Genomic DNA, 18,872 nt, shown 5'->3' with positions numbered 1-18,872 from the left:
CTGTGTCTCAGCTCCCCCAGAGTCCATGTACTTCAGTCAGCACCTTACACGGCAGGGACTCAAGCTGAACGAATTATTCTGATGTCTTTCCATCCTGTTAAATCACTACTTTATATGGTACATTTATATTTAGTCAAAATATAGGAGTAAATATTGAGCAAAAGATTCTTAATCTGGGGCCTGTGATTCTCCCGGGTTATCTATTAGTCCCCTGAAACTGCAAATAAAATGTTATACAGATGCGTACATATGCATTTTTCTTGCAGGGGGCGGGGAGGGGTCCACAATGTTTAATTTTCCAAGAGTCTGTAAACCAAAAAAAGGGCAAGCCTTTCATGCCTTAGTAAAATTAAACAGAGAAATCTGCTCTCAGTGAAGCCCCACAGAGGGTCCTGCACTCACCCACCAAGTTAACCCATCTCAAAGACGTACTTTGCTCTTCCACCTGGCTTGCAGCTTCCCCTTTGATTCGAGCCGCCAGCTCATCAGCAAATGACGTAGGTCGACTTTTTTTCTACACACAGAAAAGACCAAAGTATCACCTGTTTTTGGTAACACACAAACTAGCACAGTTTACTTGTAATAACTAACAAAATTATGTAAACAAAAGCAAAGGGACTAAACGGATTAAAAATTTAACTAAATGAATTTAAACATAGAGCACCCTATATAGATCACTTGAGGAACAGGACTCTTTCCATAGACATGCTCCTTGTTCCTTTTTTTTTTTTTAATTTTTTTTTAGTGTTTATTTATTTTTGAGACAGAGAAAGACAGAGCATGAATGGGGGAGAGTCAGAAAGACAAGGACACAGAATCCGAAGCAGGCTCCAGGCTCTGAGCCGTCAGCACAGAGCCCGACACGGGGCTCGAACTCATGGACTGTGAGATCATGACCTGAGCTGTAGTCAGACGCTTAACTGACTGAGCCACCCAGGCTCCCTCCCCCCCCCTTTTTTTTTCAATACTTCACTTTATTACTAGAAGAGAGACAGAAAACTACTATGAGGAATAAGGGGGGGGAAGGTAAGGAGTATTAGGGTCTTAAAAACCTGGAATCAAATAGATTTTTGAATGATCTACCTTATAAAATCGTAACAACTGGAAGAGAAAGTGGTACTCGTACAGCAACTAGTAATACTCAACCATGATTTTCAAAAGTGTAAATGGAATTACAAATATGCAAAAAGAGACAGTTATCAATAAAAATGACAATAAAAGTAATGAGTCCTCAGTGCCATTTCTAAAACCCTGCCAAGAGAGTGACTATGGTCTTTCTTACAGGTCTGGTATTTTCTTCAATGTCCTCAATATCTTCCTCCTCCTTCTCAGAGTCAGCGAAAATGTCACAACCATCATCGTCCTCTTCTTCATCACTCATTTGTGCAGTGTGCTAGGAGGACAAACCATGAGATTAGAACTAGCAGATAAATAAGGTCATCAAGCTGAAAAAGAGATACTGTCACTCAACCTTAAGGCAAAATGGTGACAGCTTGTCAAATAAGGATGATGATGGTAATGCAGCAAAAGTCAAAGTAACAAATGTACTAAAACAAGTAACATACAAGATTTATTTACAGCGTAAATACTGTACACAGAATGACGAACACTGAATATATAAAATGTCCACCACTAGAGAAATAATAATCTAAATAAACATAGTCTTATCTTGATAAGAACACTAATCATTAAAAGCAATAAGCTGTAACAACTGGAGAGGTGTCCACAGCATCAACTGTAAAAAGTGCTAGATGAGAATCCCAGCAAGATACCCTGCCCACCCAACCCCAACACGGACCTCCTCTCTACTGACACAGATACATTTAAAAGCAAAGAAAAGCACTTTTCTTCCATCACATCAATTACCTCTGAAGAGTGTGAGAAAATGAGCACTAGAGGGCTCAAAGTAAGCTTTACCTGTTAAGTTATAATTTTTATAAAAGCAGCCACTGGTATGCATAATTTGTACAACTAAAAAAACATTTTTAAAAAATTGTTAATGTTTAAATCAATAAACTGTGCCAGGCACTATGCTGAAAGTACTTTATTGACTACTTTAATCTTCAGAACCCTGAGGTTAGCTGTGGCACACAAAACCAGTCTATCTTTAACAATACAAATATATGGTTAGGCCAACACTTTTAATCACTATATTGTATTATTTAAAGGTCTGAATTTACAGGCATCTGGCTGGCTTAGTTGCTTACATGCAACTCTTCATCTCAGAGTTGGGAGTTCGAGCCCCCATTGTGTGTAGAGATTACTTCAAAATCAAATCTTTAAAAATTTTTTCAAAATAAGCAAATAAATGTCTGAATGTATCAACCATATTAGTACGTTTTATAGAAATAAATATTCTCTAAAAACTGATTATTAAATCACCTCTGTGAATGGAAAATACAACTACCAACCAAAAGGGACTAAATCCTTCATTTGGTAGTTGAAAACGTTTGTGAAAAAATATGCCCCAATTAGGAAACTGAAGTGCAAACTGGGACTATCTCAAAATACCACTGTACGTATATTATGTTAGCAAAAATCACAATCCCAGTGCTGATAAGATTATGGGAAAATCAGTATGCATGATAAGTAATGAGAATAGTATCAAGAGCCTTTACTATAATTCTACATTTTACTATAATTCTCATTCCTAAGGAAACAGTTCACATAAGCAAAGGATTTCTGCATATGGAAATATATTCATGAATGCACTACTAACTCAAAAATAAAATCCTAGAAATAAACTATTTCCCATATAAATTTAGAGACTACAAAAGAGTCTGTAACTAAAAAGAGACTGTCGTCGTAACAGTACGCTTAAAAACAGAGTTCACAAAGCAAATTATAAAGGTAGTTTAAAATTGTAAGAAAACACTTGTGATACATTAAAATTGCAGAAGATAAACTATGCATATTGTGAAAAAAATATGTCCTTAGAAGGGTATACAAAAATTAAGACAGCTATGGTACAACTGTAGAATTAGATATTCATCTTTTGAGTGTTCCTTAACCTTACTGCTATATTATCCCAAATTTTAAAATACAGGAAGAGGATTCAGGTGAAATAGTTCAGTTTGAGTAACTGGGCCTTCCTTTTTAGAGGCTCTGTTTCCCAATTTTTGTTTTTCACTTTTTTGTTTTCTAAGAAAAATGAAGATAAAGTATAAAGCAAAATTGAAAAAACAAAACAAAACCCAAGACGGTAGTTAACTTAAAAACATGAAATTCTTGGGGCACCTGGGTGGCTCAGTTGGTTAAGCATCCAACTTCAGCTCAAGTCATGATCTCACAGTTCATGAGTTCAAGCCCCACGTCAGGCTCTGTGCTGACAGCTCAGAACCTGGAGCCTGCTTTGGATTCTGTGTCTCCCTCTCTCTCTGCCCCCTCCCCTGCTCGCGGTTGCTCTCTCTGTGTCTCTCTCTCTCAAAAATAAACATTAAAAAAATTAAAAAAAAAAAAAAACACATGAAATTCTTGAAAGAAAATTAGCTTACTAATCCTTGCTTTCTCATAAGTCATTCTAAAGTAATTTTTTTTATTTTTTTATTTTTTTTTAGTTGCAATGTAATTAACATACAGTGTTACATCAGTTCCAGGTGTACAATAAAGTAATTCAACAATTCTATACATTACTCAGTGCAATCCCCTTCACCTCTTTCACCCGTTCCCCAACCCAGCTCTCCTCCAAAGTAATTTTAGCATATATTTAGTATATATGCTATGCTTCGGTTAAAATTTAAAAGCAAAGTCACTTCAGTTCATGAGCCTTACCCGGTTTTGGTCATTGTCACTATGAGTGGCAAAATCTTCATCTGACTCCTTTAGGGGGAAAAAAAGCTGTGTTGTTAATACAGAATTTTGTCACAAGCACAGAAATGACCTCAGGCCTAAGTCTCCAGAGCACATCTATATTCGGTCTCTTTGTACTAATTACTGGTCCCCTGAAGTATCAGGGTGCAGATAAGGTGGACAGTAGGCAGTATCACCAAGAGTTGTTCCAGCTAACGTGGAACTTTTGTAGTTAATTTAAACATCTCTAACAATTTGCTCATACCTATGTGCGCTACCATTGCTAACCTCTGAATTTAAAGTCAGAGTGGCACATTTAATTAATTAAATTATCAAAAGTTGGTTTGTGTGATTTTACACTTTGGACTCTCCACTCTCTATATTCCATGTAGCAGAACTACTTCATCAGGCCCAATAGGGGACTATCAGTGTTTCCTACCAGGAATTGGGTGAAGAGCTGCATCAATGGCTAAAAGCACAGGAATTCAGCTAATGACCGTCACTTACAGCCAGATTTTTTAGGAAACCCTTATGTCCCACTGTGAAGTGTTTTGTTTGCAGGGCCAGTGGCAGGAGGGCGGGGGAGGGGGAATGTAGAAATAAGAGAAAAGGAGAAGAAAGGAGCATGCATACAATATTGTCTCCTTTTAGGAATTAACACTCAAGAACTGCTCTTCAAACATCAGTAACAAATATTCCATCTAAAGGAACAACCCCAGATACAACAGTGGTCAAGGTCCACAGATGCCAAGGTCCTAGAGCAGGAGTCAGATCATGCTCTGTGGCTATGAAGATGCTAGGACCAGCAGCAAAGTGAAAATGTAAGTGGATGCTTTAAGCATTCTTCTGGTCTAGGTTTTATAGTTAAAAAAAAAAAAAAAAAAAAAAAAAAAAAAAAGTTTAAAATATGGTCTTTTCCCCTACAATTACTCAAAGATAGAACCAGACAGATTCTACCAAAATATCCAAGGTGCCCCCCTTCAAAATATATTGGCAGGAAGAGGCTTTGGTGGGGAGGAGGGAGGAGAGAGAACAGTAAAAGGGATTAAAGCAGTTTTCCTTGCTTTTGTACACAAGACAAAAAGGAAACTCAGTCCCAAAAGGGGGGTGGGGGGAACACAGAATATGGTTTTACTATCGCTGTTAAAAAAATCTGTGCAAAGAGATTGCTAATTCACAAACATTTATTTAGCTTGCTAAACACACCCTAAGGTTCATGCCCACCACAACCTGGAAACACCACGAAGCCCTTACCTCTTCTTCATTCTCTTCACTGTCTGCAATGCTGCCACGGTCGCTGCCTACTGACCCCTCTGGTTAGAAGAAAGATAAAGGGTTATCACCCATATTAATAATAAAACATCCTTAGTTCCTTCTTAAAATCATAAACCACCACATATCAGCATCACCAAGATTTTGAGAAAAGAACCTACACAGATTAACTGTAATTAAAAGTATCTTCACTATAGTGAGGGATAAAACATCTACAGAGTCTTAAAAGATCTCCCCACAAGATACTTATGAATTATAAAAAAAGTTAATGACCAAAGGAAAAAACTGGCCTGTATTCTTCAAAAATGTCAAAGCTGTAAAAAGCAAAGAAAGGCTGAGAAATTATATCAGACTAAAAGAAGACCAGAGATTTGACAACTATATGCAGTGAGTGATCCTGAACTGGAGCCTGGGCCAGAGGAAAAAAGAGCCTAGCCTATAAAGGACATAATTGGGACAGCTGGCAAAATTTGAAATACAACTGAGGATTAGCTAATAGTATTACCTCCAGTAAAATTTCCTGACTTTGATAACACACTGTGGCTATATATGAGACTATTTTCAGTTTCAGAAAGTGTTTTCTATACAGAAATATTCTGGAGTACCAGGGCATGATGTCCGCACGATCTCTCTCAAGTAGATTCAGAAAAAAATATTATGTATATATAGAGAGAAAGAGCAAACAAATGTGATGGAATGTTAACAACTGGTAAACCTGGGTAAAGGGTATAGAGGAGTTCTTTGTACTATTCTGACAACGTTCAGGTAAGTTTGAAATTATTTTAAAATAAAAAGGTAAGATATAAATGTTAAAGGTAACAAAAATATTTGGTGCAAAAGAATACCTTCACTAGACAGCTCTCCGAGACCTACATCTTCCTGCTCCATGAATAGCTTTGACCCAATTAAATAAGGTAAAGGACGATCAATGTACAGATCCTGTAAACAATGAAAGGTAATAGCCATTAAATTTTCAGGCTGAAAACTAAGTTTTCCATTTGACATCTTGTTCCATGTGACTACCCCAAACAAGTGACATAATGAGAGCGGAGAATAAGAAACACAGCAGGATTCAAAGTACAGAAAACAAAACAAAACAAAACCAAAAACAAAAAAACAAAACCAAAAAACTCACTGATTTTTTCAACGTTTTTTATTTATTTTTGGGACAGAGAGAGACAGAGCATGAACGGGGGAGGGGCAGAGAGAGAGGGAGACACAGAATCGGAAACAGGCTCCAGGCTCCGAGCCATCAGCCCAGAGCCTGACGCGGGGCTCGAACTCACGGACCGCGAGATCGTGACCTGGCTGAAGTCGGACGCTTAACCGACTGCGCCACCCAGGCGCCCCGCACTGATTTTTTAAAAAGTCAAATCTTAGGTAAAAACAGCAAAGTAAAGCTAAATCACACAGAATCTCCCTTCTCAAGTGCCTAGTTACATTAAAAATGGCAGAGGCACACAAAAAGTTTACCAGTAGTAACCAAATAAGGGTTACAACTTCATAGTAACATGTTCAAAAGGAGGACGAAGGAAAGAAACTGAAAGTTCTGGCCAGCTTTGATACATCCCAGCTCTGCCTTCCTCCCCTAAAAAGCGGTGCTCGTGAGCAAAAATCAACCAATCAACTAACCACTCTTGAGAATCATCAATATTAGTCCTAAATTTGGAAAGAACCACACTGAGGAAATAACCCAACTGCTTTTACAGGACTGTGGGGAGCAGGTGGGTATGTCCAGGTTTGGGGGTGGGAGCAGGTGTGGACCAGCAGCGGACTCCTTTACATCGCATCAGAGCAAAGAGAAGGCTGGAACAGAGCACAGAAAGCATGGGCTAGATGAGGAGAAATAGAATAGCAACTATGCAAGTACCTCTGGTCAACACAATGAACTAAAGGCACACATCAAAAAGACTGAGAACCTGTCTGGGAGAAAAAAATCACCCAAAGAAGAGAATAATAATATCCCCCAGCAGCACCCACTGCATAACTTAGAAAAGTGAAGTTGGTAAAATTAAGACCAGATTATAAAACAACAGAATGAAATGAAAGAGACAGGGTAGAACGGAGTACCTGTTGGACAGCCTTCCATTCCAGTCCTCAACTTAAGTCCCACCCAAGATGCTTACATTAAAATTTAAGTTCAAGAAAGCACTCCAGGGGTGCCTGGGTGGCTCAGTCAGTTAGGCTTCCGACTTGGGCTCAGGTCATGATCTCACAATTCGTGAGTTCAAGCCTGCATCTGGCTCTGTGCTGACAGCTCGGAGGCTGGAGCCTGCTTCAGATTCTGTGTCTCCCTCTCTCTCTGCCCCTCCCCTAACTCGATCTCTGTCTCTCTCCCTCTGTCTCTCTCTCAAAAATAAATAAACATAAAAAAAAAAAAGCAAGTAAGAAAGCAAGCAAGCAAGCAAGCAGTCTACCCCAGGACAACCTCCCCTCTCCACAGGAAAGGCTGACTTATCCTTTGTAAGGTAGGACATTTGGCCATCATCTCTCTTCCCTACTGAAAAGACCCTGGGGGTGCAGGAGAAAACAATTCTGAAGTTTAACACAAGAGAGAATTTGGGAAGGTTAATGTAAAAGTTAAAGATGTGGGGCGCCTGGGTGGCTCAGTCGGTTAAGCGGCCGACTTCAGCTCAGGTCATGATCTCGCGGTCCGTGAGTTCAAGCCCCGCGTCGGGCTCTGTGCTGACCGCTCAGAGCCTGGAGCCTGTTTCAGATTCTGTGTCTCCCTCTCTCTGACCCTCCCCTGTTCATGCTCTGTCTCTCTCTGTCTCAAAAAAATAAATAAACGTTAAAAAAAAAAAAAATTAAAAAAAAAAAAGTTAAAGATGCAACAGCAACCAATTCAGTGCAAACAAAAGAGAGTGCTACTGGGCGAACCACTTACTCAGGAGGCATTCCCAAGTCCTCCAGTAGAAGAGAAAGGGGTGTACAAGCTGGAACTAGCAAGCGTAGCCCAGGCAATACACCACCCAGGGTCCACTGCTGACTGCTAAATCCCTACAGGAAAAGGCAAGCCAGCAAGTATACCAGTGCAAGAGGAACAACCCCAACACGGTACAACACCGCAGGCTCAAACTGGAAGAGAAGTGTGAGGCGAAACGAACGACAGAAGATCTTGGCTCTGGGGCATGTTCCAACCCATAAAGCACTTGTGTGTCACAAGGACTCTCTCTCAAAATCAATACGGCAACCTTCTATGTTTACCTCTGCCTGGCTGTGTTGCCCCAAAGTCTCCTCTGCAGATCTGAGGTAAAGTAACAGGAAAGCAGTAACTATATTCACAGCTAACAGTCTATTTGTGGACGCTCACAGCGGCTTTATTCATCCTAGCCAAAACCCGCAAACAACCCAAATGTCTTTCAGCACTTGTGCCGTCTCCCCAGCACAAGCTACAGAAGTTCACGTTCCCAACAATCTCCTCATACTTCCAAACCCAATTCGGGTCTCATCTGTACCCTCATTTCCCCAGCTAGAAGCAGTTCTCTCCCAGAGCACTTATGACGGTGACTCATGTAGATGTCCCCTCTCTCCCACCAACTGGTCATGCTATAATAGGCATTTGGAGAGTAGGAGCCATGCCCTGCACCTCTGTACTCCCCTGCCCTGGTGTGCTGCCTTGTACCTGCTGGGTGCTCCATCAACGATCCGGTAAAGCAAGTGTTTCTAACGGAGTCAATGTGAGACTGCTAAGTACCATACTTACTTCCTAAAAGTCAAGCCCATGTCTTACTAATTCTGTACCCAAGTAAAGTGCCCCAAACACAACAAGTGTAATAACAAGTAACATGAACTGAACGTCCTTACCTTTGGTTCAAGGATCAGTTCCACCCGTTCATTAGCATCATCTTCTTCTGAGTCTGAGTTTCCTGCTTTTATATCTAGTTGTTCAAATGCGCTGTCCAATACTTGTAAACCATAGTTCACAGCCTCCTGAACCTTAGGAATCAGATCTACTTCTTTCTGTTCCCGGGTCTTCTCCTACAAAAAAATACTGTTCAGTACAGATCTCCAAACTATTGATACCGCCCTAATAAAACAAAAAGAAATCAATTACAAATGTTAACAAGTCAGACTCTGCTGAATGCCTTGACAGACTTTGGAGTAAGTTTTAAATCCCCAGTTTGTCACTTTCCGGACATGGATCACACTACCGAAGGTCCCAGAACTCCCTGTTCACCATCTATAGCAACAAAAGCACTACTACACTATGTATGACAGTTCGGTTAGGTAACCTATGTAAACATCCCCTGTGAATGGGATGTCACAAGCCCTCCAGTGGCACCCGACTCCCCTACCACTGGAGGAACAAAGGGCCCAGACTTTCAGGTTCACCATGACTGGATCCCACTAACCTTGGTTAATGGGCCTTGGGACAATTTCAGAAGTTAAAACTGAGAAGAAAGGGACTCCAGCCAGAGATGTCATCTTTCAATTGGTGAAAATAAAAAAACAAAAAACTAGTAGTTATGGCTATTTATAAATGTGTTTCAGACCAACAGAGGGTCAGTATCATTTCCAACTTATCCTGTACACCATCCGAGAACAATGCCCCCACCAAAAGTCTGTACATATCACCAACCTGCTGAAAACACTCCACAGGCCTCCGTTTCCTACAACAGCAGCTGTCAGTGACAGTCCCCTCACACACTCAACTGTGTCATCAGTTGTGAGAAATATTGAAAAAAGAATTTAGTGTCATTTCCCCTCTTCACAAATATTCTAGAAATTGATACATAATTACAGAAGGAATCAAACCATACAGTGCTGTTGTAAGGGACAAAGGGAAAACTCTATGAGTTTTTTATACTTTTACCTCAAGTATGGAAATCCTTCTAATCCAGCTTTTTTGTTCTGGCTGCATCTTTTTTCCACTGTAGTATGCTTGGTTCTAGTTAAATAGCTAATTCTGCACTAAGTGTGTGAAAACAGGTTTGTGAAATAATTACATAGGGGCTTTTTAAAAATAGTTCACTAAATACTCATCACTTCAAACTGAACCCTGACTTGGTGTAACCAAGTAACCACAAACCACTGCATTTACATGGTCAGCAAATCTTTTGAGTTAATCATTAAAAACAAAGTAACTTTTTTTTTTTTTAACCTGGGAATAGGCAGAACTGTAGCTGGTTTCTAATATCCTATCCTAACAGCTTCACATACATAATAGCTATTGATGAAGTACCAACTTTTTCAAGTGATTTATATTTTCTCTTAGAGCTGAGTCAAGGCTACTCCGATTATGAACTTACATTCCAGTGCTTTTCTAAGGGGGAGGAAAAGAATACAACTTCTGCCAGAAGGCTAGAAAGTCCAGAAGGTCTTATCTATGCTTTGGCCCATGATGTGACAACACCCAGGAAGAATGTTTATGTATCCAAAACATGTGAAGGCCACAGAGATAAAAAGATAGAAACTGCTGCCCCTTGACTCCTTAGCCTGGTTTATGAACCCACCGCTCACTTCCTTTTCCTTCCTCCTGCTGACCACCAGTATCTTCCACTATCATTGTCTGTAAAATACCAGGCACATCCCCCAACTCTGAACTTAGTGCATGGCATTCTCTTTTTTAAGGCCATTTCAGCCTTAAAATCTGGCCTTTCCTTCTTCACCGAGCTAACACCTTATCCTTGTAGGTTCTCCTTGCTTATACCACTGAGCTCTTCTCATCTGATCTTCCAGAACAGTTAGCAGCTCCAACATGTTATGTCCTACTGCTCCAACTAAGACCATAACTTCTTGAGGGTCAAGTATGTGTTCAAGTTACCAGCTCCCTGCAATCTTTCTGGAGTCAGTAAATGTTCACTGCACATTCTGTGCTCTCTGGGCTAACACATCCTGCAGCAAGCTGTGCACTAAACCAGCATTCACCTCAGTCATTTACAACTGGCAGGAGTCAATGGTGTCATAAGACAATAGGGAAGCATGGTCTTCAAAGAACTCACAACGTACAGCCCAGTCTGGTCTATTGTTGTAGAACCCTCAAGGTCTATTGTGTAGAACCTCCACATTTGGGGGTGGAGCGGGGAGAGGCAGGGAGAAGGAGGAGAAAGAGCAAAAAGAAGGGAAAGAGACAAGAGACCAAGGGAGCCAGCCAAACATAAAACATTATCTGGCCTTTTACAGAAAATCTCCTGCACTCTGCTCTGATGCCAGACTTCAAAAACTTTACATATTTCTTAATACACTACATTTCAGAAACAAACCACAGTTCCATTCCTGGGGTGTCAGGAGCAGCCCTTCCCATTTGCCCCAGGAACCATCCTTCTGCCCACAATCCCCCACCGGCCACATTACAAATTTCCACCACTTTCTTCCCTAAGTCAAGAACTCAACAAAGAGGGATCTAATGAAAGTACCTGTTCTGCTTTTTCTGTCTCAGCCTTGAGTATCGGCTCCTCCACTTCTTCATCGTATACACGCTAAATAGGGAAGCAAATTCATTTTTGAATGGTCAAAATATCATTTGGAACGAATCGTAATATAAGAATTCAACACACAATAAAGGCAGACACAGAAGAAAGGATTACTCAACAAATGACTGAGGCTATTGGTCAAGGACAAACAAGCAAAACAGTAGTTAATTCACCAAAAATTAAATTTAAAGACATACAAATGACTGGAAAACATGAAAAAAGCTCCATCTCATGTTGACCAAAGAGTCACAAAAACAATGAAGACTCCAGTTTTCATACCTTTTGGCTTCACCTAACACTTAACGCTGACAGGGCAATGACACACATACTTCAATGAGAGGCTACGGAAAATGTCAACTGGTAGAACTTACCTACTAGGTAACAAGAACTTTAACATTCTGAGCAATGGAAATGGTAAAAGTTATTTCCATCCTGTTGCTTCAAATGGTTGATAAGCTCTTATTATCCCACTTATATGAAAGCAGACAGGCCGAGCCCACCAAGGATTTGCCAGAAGGCCAGGCATTCCGCCCATACAGCATGGGCAGGCAGGCATCTCTTTTCCAAAACAGAGCTATGGCAGGGCACCTGGCTGGCTCAAAACAGAGCTAGGGCTCCAGTACCTCCTTGTGATTTCCTTTACTTTTTAACTGTTAAAAAGAAGACATGGGGACGTGTTCTAAGAAGACTTATTAGAAATCTGCAGTATTTAAGATTGTGATCCCGGCACACAGCAGATAAGCATAATAAAATACAGACGCAAGAAACTGATCTGCATTTACACATAAGGCTAATTTTACATTCATAAAAACACAAACATAGATACACATACGTTCACACATGTAAGTAAGTGAGGAAAAGAACTGTACAATAAAGCTTACCTATATGGGGGGAAAAAAACAAGGTAACACTCCTATCCCATACTTCACATATAAGCACTCATATACATCCATGCAGATCTACACTCTCCACGTAAGAATAAAAACACAGAGGTACAAAGGGGCCCTCACCTAAAGTATTTAGAGCTAAGTTAAAAAATGAGGAGTGGGTGCCTTTGAAGCAAACGGAAAATTCTTAAAGTCTGCTAATGCAGAGATGCCTGGGTGGCTCAGTCGGTTAAGCGTCCAACTTCAGCCCAGATCATGATCTCACAATTCGTGAGTTCCAGCCCCACGTTGGGCTTTCTGTCGTCGGCACTGAGACCGCTTCGGATCCTCTGTCTCCCTCTCTCTCAAAAATAAATAATAAAAACATTAAAAAAAAATAGAACTCATTTAAAAAAGTCTGTTAATGCAGGCTGGTGCATATTATTAGCATTTATGGTTATTATCTGTTCTTTTCTAGACATGTGAAAAATTTCATTAAAAAATTTATATTAAAAAATCTCTATCAAAAGACTTAAAATGCTTAATAATTATCATTAAGAAAAATGCAGTCTGCAAATATGTACGTATAGGAAAGATTAAAGTTAAAAACAGAAGACTAGGGGTGCCTGGGTGGCTCAGTCAGTTGAGAATCCAACTTTGGCTCAGGTCATGATCTCACCACTCTGTGTGTTCAAGCACCGCATGGGGCTTTCTGCTGACAGCTGAGCCTGGAACCTGTTTCGGATCCTGTGTATGTGTGTCTCTCTCTGCCCTCCCCTGCTCACGCGCTCTCTCTCTCTCTCTCTCTCTCTCAAAAATAAACATTAAAAAAAAAAAAAAAAAAAGACTAGAGGGGCACCTGGGTGGCTCAGTCAGTTAAGCATCCAACTTCCGCTCAGGCCATGACCTTGCAGTTTGTGGGTTCAAGCCCTGTGTAGGGCTCTGTGCTAACAGCTCAGAACCTGGAGCCTGCTTCAGATTCTGTCTCCCCCTCTCTCTGCCCCTCCCATGCTCATGCTCTGTCTCTCTCTGTGTCTTAATAATAATAAATAAACGTTACAAAATTTGAAAAAAAAAGAACACTAGAAAAATATGTCAAAGTGTTTAATGGTTGCTTAATTTGGAGAGGTGGAATTATGGTTGACTTTTTGTGGTTTTAATTTCTTACACTTTGATATTTTTTATCTATGCCAATCTCTCCTACAAGTGTTATTACTTTTATAACAAGAAAGAAAAAACTTTGGGGCGCCTGGGTGGCTCAGTTGGCTGAGCATCCAACTCTTGATTTCAGCTCCAGTCATGATCTTGCAGTTCATGGGATCCAGCCCTGTATCAAGAGCCTGCTTGGGATTCTCATTCACTCTCTCTCCCTCTCTCTCTCTCCCTCTCCCCAAATCGTTCTCTCTCTCAAAATAAATACATCAACTTTTTTTTAATGTTTATTTTTGAGAGACAGAGAGACACACACACACACATAGCGTGAGCAGGGAGGGACAGAGAGAGGGAGAGGGAAACAGAATTTTAAGCAGTCTCCAGGATCCAAGCTATCAGCACAGAGCCCAATATGGTGCTCGAACCCACAAACTGCAAGATCTTGACCTGAGCCGAAGTTGGATGCTTAACCGGCTGAGCCACCCAGGCGTCCAATAAATAAACTTGGAAAAAAAAGAAAAAACTTACAGGCCAATGTCTGCGTGGGAAATGGACTTAGAATTTATATGCCAGTATGTTGGCAGGCACCTCTCCACCATCTGAAATTTCAGATGCTGCTTCTTTTTCCATACTTTAAAAAAGAACTATAAAGAGCAGAAATTTGGAGGGGTTAATTTTCAAAGACAGGGACAAAAAAGTAAATAGGTCTTAAAATTGAGATTTTCAGACATGGCACCTACCAAAGTCACTTCAGGTTTTAAATAGCGAGACCATTTAAACTAAAAGGTTGAGCTTCACGCTCATGACTGAATAGCTCCAAAGTCCTACTTTTTTTTCTCCTGCTCTCATTAAAAACTACCTCATGAAACATCAGTAGCCTGTGGCTGGAGGCCACACATGACCTCTACGAAACCAACCAGCAAACACACGAGACCCATGGGATCTTCCAAGAGTGATAAGAACTATGGATCTCAAGTACTCAGCACACAGCAGACAATCCGCACTAACTTCCTTCACTGTGACCAGGCTAATCTCACAGCTTCATGTGTTTTTTGATCATTTTTAAATCAGGTAGCCATTCCCAGAATTGTTAAACATCTCAAATATTTTCCCTCAAAGGATCTTTTCTTCATTTGGGGAGATGGGGAAGAGATGAGGTGGTGAACTGGAGAAAAGGGACCAGGGGCTGACGATTTCTTAACAAATTATACACAGCCCTAGTCCTTTTCATTTATGTGTTCTCCCGTTCATTCATTCAAATATTCACTAGGTTTCTACAAATCAGAAGTGTGCTGGCCCCATGGAGTGCCTGGGTGGCTCAGTGGGTTAAATGTCCGACTTCAGCTCAGGTCACGATCTCACGGTTCATGGGTTTAAGCCCCACTTTAGACTCTGTGCTGACAACTTAGAACCTAGAGCCTGCTTCCGATTTTGTGTCTCCCTTTCTCTCTGCCTGTCTCCCATTCGTGCTCGGTCTCTCTCAAAAAAAAAAAAAAAAAAAAAAAAAAAAAAAAAAAACATTAAAAAATAAAAATTACAACAAAAAAAGAAGAAGTGTGCTGGCCCCAAGGAATACAACATTCACAAAAAAATGTGGGGCTTGATTTAGTAGGATAGTTTGACACATCAGAGCACATCAATAAGTGTAAAATTATAATCATGAGAAGCGCTATACTAAAGAAGTCACATCTGAAGTGCCTGGCTGTCTCAGTCGGTAGAACATGAGACTCTTTACCTTTGGGTCATGAGTTCAAGCCCCACAGTGGGTGTAAAGATAACTAAAAATATAAACCTTAAAAAAAAAAAAAAAAAAAGTTGTTCTAGGTCACTCAATGTTTTAGAACAAAATTCCTAAATTAACAGCTTAATGAATCCCTTCTGATAACACACTGAAGCACTGGCCACTGTTAATTAGTAGTTTTCCCCCTTCAGAATTCCCTCTTGAGCCTTTACTAAAGGAACTCATTTCTGTTGCCCTAGAAAGCCCTGATTGCTCTTTAGTTTCACTACCTCTGTAATGCATTTTTCAACCTAGTACCTGCTTTTGAGGTTAATTCCTAAAAGCCAGAAAGCTACCTTTGAATACCTTTCCAATAAACTATCATGAAACCAAATGGCAACATCATTCAAACCAGAATTGTTTTTTTTTTTTTTAATTTTTTTTTTTTTTAACATTTATTTATTCTTGAGACAGAGAGAGACAGAGCATGAACGGGGGAGGGTCAGAGAGAGGGGGAGACACAGAATCGGAAGCAGGCTCCAGGCTCTGAGCTGTCAGCACAGAGCCCGACGCGGGGCTCGAACCCACAGACCGTGAGATCATGACCTGAGCCGAAGTCGGCCGCTTAACCGACTGAGCCACCCAGGCGCCCAAACCAGAATTGTAATACATGAGTACCAATGTCAGGGTTTGAAGAAAATACATAAAAAGCCAAATAACTGCCAAATGTATTAACAGCATGCAGATTTTTTCAGAGTTTGATTAACCGTTAGCTGTACTTTTTTTTTTTTTTTTTAATTTTAACGTTTATTTATTTTTGAGACAGAGAGAGACAGAGCATGAACAGGGGAGGGGCAGAGAGAGAGGGAGACACAGAATCTGAAACAGGCTCCAGGCTCTCAGCTGTCAGCACAGAGCCTGACGCGGGGCTTGAACTCACAGACCGTGAGATCATGACCTGAGCCGAAGTCGGATGCTTAACCGACTGAGCCACCCAGGCGCCCCAGCTGTACTCTTAACATCATCATGTTCTGCCACGAATGAGAAGAACATGTAACACATTGCACTACAGGAGGTGTGAGAAGCAGTTAAACTTAGCAGTGGCAACAGGTACATTGAGAGGGGAATTCTGGCTGCAGAATGGAAGGGGAAGAAGGTTAAGGACTAGGGAAATGTAAAGATGGGTGGCAAAAAGGGAATCCAAAAAGTGAACAGAAATAAAGAACTACTACAAAAAAAAAAAAAATTTTTCAGGAGAACAAAAACCCACAAAAAAAACTCTGCTACATCAAGAAAAACTCAAAATCTAAAATAACTTGGCCAGGGGCCACCTGGGTGGCTCAGGAGGTTAAGCATCTGACTCTTGATTTCAGCTCAGGTCACGATCATGGGACTGAGCCCCACATCAGGCTCTGCACTGACAGAGTACAGCCTGCTTGGGATTCCCTCTTTCCCTCTCTCTCTGCACTCATCTCTCAAAATAAATAAATAAACTTAAAAAAAAAAAAAAAACTTCACCAGAAAAGAACAGTTGAACAAAAGACAAGGAGACATGAAGACTGTGATTCAGAAAACCCAGTTTATGATACCCACCTAACCCCAAAAATTCAAACAGATGCTAATCCAATACCATGTGGTACAGGCACATTGCGTAGACCCTTCCCAATTCTACTCCATGCCCCATCTAGGTCTCTAACACTGATCGCAGAGAAGAAATGAGCACCTGATCCAGCAAGAAAAGTACAGAATGAGAGCAACAAGTATACCAGAATGGACACCAAATTTGGCTTCATGGAAAGATGATGGGCTGCATATACACCTCTAAACTGCCTCTGCCAGTGAGAAAGATGCTCAGGACCAAGCACGGACATTCTACATAGATGACTAAAAAGTGACTACAGATTTTACTAAAATACTGGCTCTATCTTAAACTTACTGGCAAAGAGATCTCTAATACCTTCATTAAGATCCTTATTTTACAGACTCCCAAAAATGCTAGTAGCGGCAATTCAACCTGAACTACTAAAAAAATGCACAACCGTGTTGCCTAAGATACTTGCATGATGCTATTTGGTCTTCTCTTAAAAGTCCTGAATAGAGCTTTTACAATTTAGCAATTTTCAAAATCCTTTCTATCACTTTACACCTAACAATCTCAGGAAATAACCTACTTAATAATCCTTTTTCCACAGATGATCTATGGCTGCCACTCAGAAAGTTAGGCTAACCTCCCTCTGAGAAATATAGGTCAGTTTAACTAAGCTTCCTCTCCATCCTCATCTTAACAGTCCCTCCTTCACTCACTCACTAGGCTCTAGCCACACTTGCTTCCTTCCTATTCTGGAATTACACTATTATGGAGGATTGTGATCTTCTCTAAAGACAGGCTCTATCGGGTGCCTGGGTGGCGCAGCTGATTAAGCATCCAACTCTTGATTTCAGCTCAGGTCATGATCTCACAGTTCATGGAGCCTGCTTGGGATTCTCTCTCTCTCTCTCTCAAAAATAAGTAAAATTTAAATAAACAAATAATAAAGAGAGGTTCTGTCTAATTTAACTATGTATTCCTAGGATCTAGTACTTAGGAAGTCGATAAATATATAGGGAAGAGCACAAAAACAGACACTCAGATCAACAGAGAACCCAGAAAGGGATCCACAAACATATGGCCAACTAGTCTTTGACAAAGCAAGAAAGACTATCCAATGGAATAAAGACAGTCTCCTCAGCAAATGGTGCTGGGAAAACTGGACAGCGACATGCAGAAGAATGAACCTGAACCACTTTCTTACACCAGACACAAAAATAAACTCAAAATGGATGAAAGCCCTAAATGTAAGACAGGAAGCCATCAAAATCCTCCAGGAGAAAGCAGGCAAAAACCTCTCTGACCTTGACCACAACAACTTCTTACTCAACATGTCTCCGGAGGCAAGGGAAACAAAAACAAAAATGAACTACTGGGACCTCAGCAAAATAAAAATTTTTCTGCACAGCAAAGGAAACAATCAGCAAAACTAAAAGGCAACCGACAGAATGGGAGAAGATATTTGCAAACAATATATCAGATAAAGGACTAGTATCTAAAACCTATAAAGAATTTATCAAACTCAATACCCAAAAAACAAATAGTCCAGTGAAGAAATGGGTGAAAGACATAAATGGACACTTCTCCAAAGAAGACATCCACATGGCCAACCAACACATGAAAAAGCTCAATATCACTCATTATCAGGGAACTACAAATCAAAACCACAAAGAGATACCACCTCACACCTGTCAGAATGGCTAACATTAACAAGTCAGGCAACAACAGATGTTGGCAAGGATGCAGAGAAAGAGGATCTCTTTTGCTCTGCTGGTGGGAATGCATACTGGTGCAGCCACTCTGGAAAACAGTATGGAGGTTCCTCAAAAAATTAAAAATAGAACTACCCTACACCCAGCAATTACACTACTAGGTATTTATCCAAGGGATACAGGTGTGCTGTTTCGATGTGGCACATGCACCCCAATGTTTACAGCAGCACTATCAACAATAGCCAAAGTATGGAGAGAGCCCAAATGTTCATCGATGGATGAATAAAGAAAATGTGGTATGTATATATATATATATATATATATATATACATATACATATATATATATATAATGCAG

The 18,872-nt window shown here is 40.4% G+C and overlaps 1 protein-coding gene across 4 annotated transcripts in view; it reads right to left on the bottom strand.

Annotated features, from left to right (window-relative positions):
• The window catches only part of LOC122202818 (WASH complex subunit 2-like), a 62,216-nt gene that overhangs the window by 40,603 nt on the left and 2,741 nt on the right, over positions 1-18,872 (bottom strand). For 3 of the 4 annotated variants that reach the window (XM_042909374.1, XM_042909376.1, XM_042909375.1), the window contains exons 4-10: positions 11,421-11,483; positions 8,869-9,042; positions 5,907-6,000; positions 5,044-5,102; positions 3,772-3,819; positions 1,283-1,393; positions 433-514 (exon numbers count right to left, since the gene is read on the bottom strand). In XM_042909374.1, the coding sequence (XP_042765308.1) occupies positions 433-514; positions 1,283-1,393; positions 3,772-3,819; positions 5,044-5,102; positions 5,907-6,000; positions 8,869-9,042; positions 11,421-11,483 (631 nt within the window). Of the gene's footprint in view, positions 1-432; positions 515-1,282; positions 1,394-3,771; positions 3,820-5,043; positions 5,103-5,906; positions 6,001-8,868; positions 9,043-9,643; positions 9,704-11,420; positions 11,484-18,872 lie in introns of those variants that run through there. The other variant, XM_042909377.1, reaches the window with a different exon arrangement.

Source organism: Panthera leo, chromosome D2 (assembly GCF_018350215.1).
Source record: "Panthera leo isolate Ple1 chromosome D2, P.leo_Ple1_pat1.1, whole genome shotgun sequence".
Classification (NCBI taxonomy): Eukaryota; Metazoa; Chordata; class Mammalia; order Carnivora; family Felidae; genus Panthera; species Panthera leo.
This window is presented reverse-complemented; position numbering and strand designations above follow the sequence as displayed.